The sequence below is a fragment of the Anomaloglossus baeobatrachus genome, chromosome 11, assembly GCF_048569485.1.
Source record: "Anomaloglossus baeobatrachus isolate aAnoBae1 chromosome 11, aAnoBae1.hap1, whole genome shotgun sequence".
Classification (NCBI taxonomy): domain Eukaryota; kingdom Metazoa; phylum Chordata; class Amphibia; order Anura; family Aromobatidae; genus Anomaloglossus; species Anomaloglossus baeobatrachus.
This window is the reverse complement of record NC_134363.1, coordinates 168,527,922-168,536,444: the sequence shown is the minus strand read 5'-3', so window position 1 is coordinate 168,536,444 and position 8,523 is coordinate 168,527,922. Positions and strand designations below refer to the sequence as shown.

General features: G+C 43.5%; 1 protein-coding gene across 2 annotated transcripts in view; it reads left to right on the top strand.

Annotated features, from left to right (window-relative positions):
- The window catches only part of LOC142256012 (nicotinamide N-methyltransferase-like), a 14,932-nt gene extending 6,741 nt beyond the window's left edge, over positions 1 to 8,191 (top strand). For both annotated transcript variants that reach the window (XM_075327499.1, XM_075327500.1), the window contains exons 3-4: positions 3,626 to 3,833; positions 6,299 to 8,191. In XM_075327499.1, the coding sequence (XP_075183614.1) occupies positions 3,626 to 3,833; positions 6,299 to 6,728 (638 nt within the window). In that variant the 3' untranslated portion in view covers positions 6,729 to 8,191. The remainder of the gene's footprint in view (positions 1 to 3,625; positions 3,834 to 6,298) is intronic.
- The last annotated feature ends 332 nt before the right edge of the window (positions 8,192 to 8,523 follow it).

Here is an 8,523-nt window from a genome sequence, read left to right as displayed (position 1 = left end):
CGGCTCAGTATTGTGCTTGGTGATGTACGGCTCAGTATTGTGCTTGGTAATGTACGGCTCAGTATTGTGCTTGGTGATGTACGGCTCAGTATTGTGCTTGGTGATGTACGGCTCGGCATTGTGCTTGGTGATGTATTGCTCGGCATTGTGCTTGGTGATGTACGGCTCGGCATTCTGCTTGGTGATGTATGGCTCAGCATTGTGCTTGGTGATGTACGGCTCAGCATTGTGCTTGGTGATGTACGGCTCAGCATTGTGCTTGGTGATGTACGGCTCGGCATTGTGCTTGGTGATGTACGGCTCAGCATTGTGCTTGGTGATGTACGGCTCAGCACTGTGCTTGGTGATGTATTGCTCGGCATTGTGCTTGGTGGTGTACGGCTCAGCATTGTGTTTGGTGATGTACAGCTCGGAATTGTGCTTGGTGATGTATGGCTCGGCATTGTGCTTGGTGATTAATGGCTCGGCATTGTGCTTGGTGATGTACGGCTCGGCATTGTGCTTGGTGATGTACGGCTCGGCATTGTGCTTGGTCATGTATGGCTCGGCATTTTGCTTGGTGATGAATGGCTCGGCATTGTGCTTGGTGATGTACGGCTCGGCATTGTGCTTGGTGATGTATGGCTCGGCATTGTGCTTGGTGATGTACGGCTCGGCATTGTGCTTGGTGATGTACGGCTCAGCATTGTGCTTGGTGATGTACGGCTCAGCATTGTGCTTGGTGATGTATTGCTCGGCATTGTGCTTGGTGGTGTACGGCTCAGCATTGTGCTTGGTGATGTACAGCTCGGAATTGTGCTTGGTGATGAATGGCTGCATCACTCACAAGTGATGGGGGAATATTTTTGGGGAAGTAAAGGTCATTCGTGGACTTGTTACCCCGGTGGCTCCTATTACAGGATGCGCTGGTATCAGTGAGCTCTGCACCACCGGCCGCTCTGTTACATGTTAGTAAAGGCAAATAGCATAATAGGGGGTGGGGGTTATACATGGGGGGCAACAGAGGGGCCGGATTTTATGCAAAGGGACATGAGACTGGATGTTATACACCAGGAACGAGAGGCCAGAAGTTATACACCGGGTACAATGGAGCTATATGTTATACACTGCGGGGAGACGGGATGGACCTTATAGAACATTAGCAATGGGGTCACATGTATTGCACCAGGAGACAATGGGTCCGGATGTTATCCAACAGGAGCAATGAGGCCACATGTTATACGGAACAGGACCAGATGTTATACACCGGGGCAATGGGGTTGGATGTTGTACATTCTCTACTCCTGGAAAACTTTCAACTAAATTTTGCCTTAAGCCGTAAGGGATTCCTGTTCATTCACTGACACATGTAGTACTATGATTGAGCAATCACACGCACAAAATCAACATTCCTCTATCTCCTAAAAGTTTTCATCAGAGTTCAGCTCAGGTTTCTATCGGACCAGATGTTCTTCCAAATTAAACTTTTACATAACAAGAGAACTAAGGGGTAACGTAGTCATGGTCCTGTGCATAACCAAATAATCAAAACCACGTCAGAACAACTTCTTGCAAAAATATCACAATATTTAGACAGTGTAAATTTCCTAAGCCTATGAGCTGGACGGTCAAAATCATTCACTCACCCATAGTGGCCAGTGGTGCCCAAGAAAAACGTGCCCCGACGCGCACGTATCGATCTAGTCTCTTCTTTGAAGACCTTTTCCTTTGGACGTGATAGTTCAGGGAAATTCAGAAAGAAGAATTTGTACAATTTATATACGAGATCGAAGTCATTCACCCTCGAATTATAAATTAGGTTAATTAGCAAAAATTTACAAAACGTCTGCTGTTCCCAATAAAATGATCCACACTAGAGATGATGGACTCAAATTCTCCAAATTTAAATTTGTGGATTTTAAATGGAAATTTGATTTTCGGCAAAAATATTCCATGCAAATTGAATGTCCATAAATAAGCTCCGGGGTCTTTTCGGACCTCTCTGGACCTACCAAGAAAAAATTGATTTGCAATGAATAACTTTGATGCAAATCGAATTTCTAGGTAAAAATGAAATTTGGAGAAATTGAGCCTCACTATACCATAATAAAAGTAGGACATAAAAAATTAGAGGTCCAGAGGAGCTGGAGGCTTGGATTGAGGAGACCGAAGAGAATGGACGCAATGGGCAAGGAGACAAGAAGAGGCTCCGAGGAACGGTCATGTTACGTAGCAGCAGGACAGGACTTTCGATTTGTGGAATATATTCTCCATGAATTTAGGGTCCCGTATTATTCTCTTACGTCTTTTTAGACCCCAGAGAATAATAAACTTAATATGTAAAACATAAAAAAAATCCTTATACTCAACTTTCCGTTCACTTCTCCGGTCCCTCCACTCCTCACCGTTACCCGTCCAGTCTTTGTCGTATCTTTAGACCACCATTCTAAATGCTAAGATCTTCCATGCTAGGGTGGGGTTTCTGGGTTTTAGTATGCCAGGGGAAATTCTGCACGAAGGCACCTGGTGTCACGCAATGACTACCAGGGTCTTGCCATGTGTAAAGGGACTCCTGGTAGGCACCGAAACACATAGGCTACATCTGAGAAATGATACAACATTAGGCCTTGGTGCTAGGTAAAGGAGAGCGGGGACACCTCTTAACACTACCCCGAGTCTGATTCCTACACTCCTGAATCTCCCTAGATGAGGAGTCCTTCCTCCCCATGCGCTGATCACGTGCCTAGGCCCTCACTGGCCCTGAACTCATTCTGACTAGTGATGGCCAGGGAAATGGTAGTCATGCCACTGCAAGATGATAACATGAAGTAGGTAAGACAGAGGTGGGGAAATACACAACAATGAAAACTCCAAGGTTTCTTCAGCAGGAGCTTCGCAGCTGCAAGTGTAACAACACCATAGTGCTGCAGAGACAAGTTCCTTCGACATGGACAGCTTAGATTTGAGCTATAGCCGGCATAGGGAGGAGTGAGGAGCGGATATTTATAGCAGAAGGGAGTGTCTGCAGCTGAGGTTACAACTACCTGTTAGATCACTGCAGGATAGAAAGGAAACTTAACCCCTTCAGTATCAGATGGAATTAAATACGTTCCATTCAGGGCAAATGACAAGCGACCTCTAAAGTGGATCTACGATCCACAATACGCTGTGACCTTCTGACCCCAGATCTCCCTGATATCACATCAGGCTGTGACGCACTCGTGACAAATTTCATTGTGACGCTCTCTGATATTTGCGCATGCGCAAAACTCTCTTTAGCCAAGTCCAACCCGGAATCCCCGGTCTAGCGTATAAGGTCTTGGCATTTCAGCATGCGCGCCGCGATCTGTAGATGCAACAGAGCCTGGACGGGTGACAGTTAAGAGCAGAGGAGCCAGAAACACAGCAGGGAGGTGAATATAAGAATTTTTTAAGAACTTTTTTAAAGCTTTTGATGGTCTAGTTCAGGAAAAAGGCAACCGGCGACTGACATTTTGATGAATCCGTTCAGAAGTGAATTTAAAAAAAAAAATTACATTTTTGTAAAATTTGAGTCAAATTCAATTTCCTTCATATTTATTTGCTAATCTTTATGAATAACGTTCCTTTCTAACCTTATACCAAGAATTTTGTATCATCTTTTAAGGTGGAATAGGAGGGGATACGCTCCTTGATTTTGGCACCGGACCCTCCATTTACCAACTCCTCTCGGCTTGTGAAGTGTTCGATAAAATTATCGTCTCAGATTTTCTTGAGCAGAATCGTGACGAATTCCAAAAGTGGCTGAAAAAGGATCCGGATGCTTTTGACTGGAATCACATAATCAAATATGTCAGTGAGCTGGAAGGAAACAGGTAATAATTCCCCTTTTAAAGTTTACATCAACTTAATGCATAATGCAGAAAATGAGCATGAATAATATAATATCTAGGAAAAAGTAGTGGAGTTTCTGCATGGCTCGTGCTAATACACAGCAGCCAATCTGGTCACATAGAGCTGCAATGGAAAGGCAAGGGGCAGAGAAATAACTGAGAACATAAAAGCAGGTGATTACAAAAAAAGACAGCTGCACTCTGAAATGCCAAAGCATGCAAACAATGAATGCAAGAATATAGATATGCACTACTGCTTAAGGAAATCTAGGAAAATTTGAGATATTTAGCATAAAAAATGGCTATTTCTATAGCTGCCCAGTCACCGCGTCAAGGCATATCTATACTGTATGCTAAATATCTCAATTTTTCTAGATCCTTCCACAGTAATGCATATCTATATTCTTGCATTCATTGTTTGAATGCCTTAGCATTTCAGAGTGCAACTGTCTACCGGTAATTATGTTATTACCGTATATGTCACGTTCAGTTTTGCAACTTTTGAGTCTGCATTTTGGGAGTGCTGTCAGTCTTTTTTGTCTAGATTATTAAACAGGTGATTATCATGTAGGTATACCAGCCAGGGAAAATAGAGTTATATCGTATCTGTCCTTTTAGAAAAATCCTGTTGAAAAGCCCGGTCTGAAAAATACTTTTAGTGCCTATACCAGCCAACAAATTCCATGAGCTTTCTCAATTCTCATGCTCTATAACTACTTATTGTGATTTGATGGTTGCTCTTCATCAGCATTCTGCCAGCATAATAGGTGCTGGAACTTTCTCTCCCTTACTTCACTCTTGCTGTTATGCAATATTAAACGGAAAGACCTGTCCTACTTATGACGATCAGTCTTGGATAGAGATGACCAAACACAAGGTTTGGTGTTCGTACCAAACATAGACTTCTCAAAAAAAAATCACAGTTCAGGTGCTTTTTTATGCAAACCACTTGCACAAGCATCATTGTGTTCGGTGCTCAGCCCAATGTGAGCCGTTTTCAGTTTTTGAATGGCTCCTACTGGGGGTATCAGCATGATCGGATGTAGTGTGCACCAAAAAAGATTTGGAAAAACCCTGTCTACCCGCTCCCGGAAGTGATTTTTTTTATGGCTGGCTGCATTGGGGTTTAGGTCAAGTCTGGGTCCCAAACCAAACTTTAGATAAAGTCCGGATAAGCCTGCTTAACCGAACTTCCATGGCTCCGCTCATCTCTAGTCTCGACTTCTCTGGTGCTATAGATGGATGACACTTTACAACAAGTGGTTTACAACATGTAAAACAGGAGAGAGACACCTAGTTCTTGGCACTCTGGAGTGATTTTTCAGTGGTGATGTGCTGCCCCTGGTAGTGCTCTGAAGTCACGGAACTGGGTCACGTGGTCAGAGTGGTGACGTGGCCGTATCGGGCTCATGTGCCAGGCTTTGTGATGGGGGTTAAAAATAATAATATAAAAAGGGAGAGAAAATAAGTAAATAAAGAGTTTGTGATGTCCGTTGGGATGTTCGGCTGTGGTATGGCTGGGCACTGCTGACGGTCCCCAGGAGTTAGATGGTGATGCACAGTGCCGGAGGGTTGTCCTCTCACCCCCCAACTAGGGCTTGTTTCTGGGGATGTTGAGGTAGGGATGTCACAGCAGGGAATAATCAGTCTGAGACAGGGCAGTGAGCTTTTACCTTTTACTGAAACTCTGCAGAACAGTCCGGAACATTCCATACAGCATACACTAGGCTGGTGGTCTGACCTGTCCTAATGAGAGTTCCGTTTCTCTGCTGAGTTTTAGTGTAATCTTCCTGCCGATACTTCACTTCCTGGTAAAAGTTATCTTGAAATTCTGGAATTTCCAAGACAGAGAAATTCTGGATCCCTAATCCCTTCAAGCGAGCAGGCAACTCGAATCCTATATATTAACACTTACTGATGTTTGTAGAAGTTGTGAGATTCAATTACATCTCTGAGCTCCTGGGCAATTTACTGCTCCTTATATAAAGGCTCCAAGCAGTCTCTCAGTTTGCCTCTAACCCTGAAAGTCTAGGTGGCCTAGGGACTGATACCCTGCCAATATGTAGCTGGCCCCTTCAGAGGGCTCACAGCCACCTCAGTCCAGGACCATCTCCATTTACACTCTCCTCACATGCACACCAACTTCTCCTCACACTCTAAGATCTTCCCCTCTCCTTCTAAGACTCATCCACAAGCCTTTTCTTCAGACTAGGTGAGCAGCCACAGTAAGGGAGTGTAGACAAATGAGTATATGCAGTGAACAGCAAAGAAACCAAATCTCATTAAAGCTGGAAATATGTTATACATATTGAGATACACATGCAGCTACTGTATTCTTTGTGGTGATCCAGACACAGGGCGCCACAGCAAGAAAATATAGTTTGATCAAGCAATTATTTCTCTAAAATACAAATTCCATTGTATAACATATTTTTCTATGTTTAAAGGGAGGATTATGAGAAAAAGGCAGAGAAACTTCGCCATAAGGTGAAAGAAGTCCTGCAATGTGACGCTCTGAAAAGAAACCCTTATGACCCTGTCGTTGTGCCGCCGGTGGATTGTCTCCTGTCTTGCCTCTGCCTGGAAACTGCCTGCAAAGATATAAAAACATTCTGTGAGGTTCTGAAAAATTTCAAAGATTTGATAAAACCTGGAGGTCACCTTATACTTATAAGTGCACTGAACGCTAATTACTACCACGTCGGTAAAACATATTTCGGTTCAATGAACATGAAAAAGGAGGAACTGGAGATGGCCTTCAAAGAAGCCGGTTATCAAATCGAAAAAGAAGTGTATAAGCCCCGTGCGGATAAATCCCAGATGGAGGTCACAGATTTTCAAACTAACTATTTTATCCTTGCCCGTAAACCAAAGTAACGCTAAGTTCTTCAGGCACTTAATTTTGGAAACACTATACGCACGATATCTGCCTCTTTTGCTTGTAATCATGATGCTAAATACAAGTAGTTGGGAGATTTTGGAGATGAGTTGAGCTTTAAAAAAATCAAAACAAAATAAGATATTGCTCCATTTATCTGTTGAAAGAAGACTTACAGGACACTGCTCAGTAGTATGTGGCCACCACTGGACCAATGCCTGGTGAACCTTCTTCTAACTATTGTCACCCAAGACTCCGTTGATCTAGCATGATGTCAGGTCTGTCTCGAGCCGCAACGATGACTAGGAATCGGATCAACTAATCAAAAGTGCCAGGACAACAGCAAATAGGAGGAGGTTCGCGGGGCTCTGGTCCGGAGGCTTCAGACATTTAGGGTGAACACTCTGGGATGTCCACTAGTTTCTTGCTCCTAAGCTTATTAATGTGGATCAAGTGCATGCATGAAGGAATAACAACAGACACACAGTCAGATGTGAATCTTTCCTTGGCCCAAAAAGTGAGCCTTATTTGTCAGAACTGCAACCTATATAAACTAGGGTATGGGGCATGGTTAGATCTGTAATAGTCATATTTGGATATGCCCATTGACCGATGGGTTGAACAATGGGTTAGTCCATGGGCTGATTGGTAGGTGTCACCATGGGCGGATCCGTGAGGTCATCAGTGGGGTGGTCCTCTAGGTTGGGTAGGATTCCACTTGCGAGAGATTCTAGCGTATATCGCATCGCATCACCCGACACGGCCTGCCTCTCTCCCGATAGGAGCAGGTCAGCTACATCTATTTCTGAGCAGCTGAGACGCTCCTGTCGGGAAAGAGGCAGACCGTCCCGGGTGATGCTATGCGAGATACGCTCTCGCAAGTGGAATCCTACCCTTATAGTGTGATTCTTCTTACATCTGAACACTCCTTGCATACCAGGGCAGGGTGTGGAGAACAGGAAATGGCGGCCATCTTTAATGTGTGTCACTTGAGGATGTATCCGAACTGACTAGGTAAGGTGAAATAATACGTTTCATCAGTGATTTCCTACAACCCGCTAAATCTCAAGATCTCAAGGTTAATTAAGTATTTGATCCAATGCCCCCCCTCCCCCCCCAAGACTGCTGACATATCTGCTTGTCCAGTCATTTTGCTCAACTGTACTTCACTTGTCAACACTATGAATACTGGAATTATTTTGTGAAAGTGATAGTATATTTGGGTAGCCCCCCCAAAAAAATTGCAATCTTGCTTTTAAAATGTTGGGTAGATTTGATATCCTGGTGAATTTATTACATTACATTGCTCTACATCAGTTTTGCGCACTACAAAATAACACGCGATGCCTATGAATCCAAAAATCACATCTGTTTCTTCTAGTCACATCTGTTATTTTTCCCCAAAACACTGTTTAATAAGGAACTCACAGTAATAATATAATTAAAATTATATGTAACGTTATGTTATGTAGGTATGCTGAATATGCGAAAAGAAATGCAATCTAGAATGCTGTATATAAGGGCATACAGGTGGTGGTCGTACTTTGTATGGGGGAAAAACCTGGTGACGGGTTACCTTTCACAAGCAGCTAAAAAATGCCGACATCAGAATTTCATGGCTATATAAGCAGCAAAAAACAGTTGGCAGAATTCAGCTGTTCAAGAGGCTTACAAGTCGCAGAAAATGTAACTATGTTAGGCTTCTTTCACACGTCCGTGATTCCGGTGACATTCATTTTAATATGTACCAGAGACACGGACATATGCAAACCCATTAAAATCAATGGGTGTGCA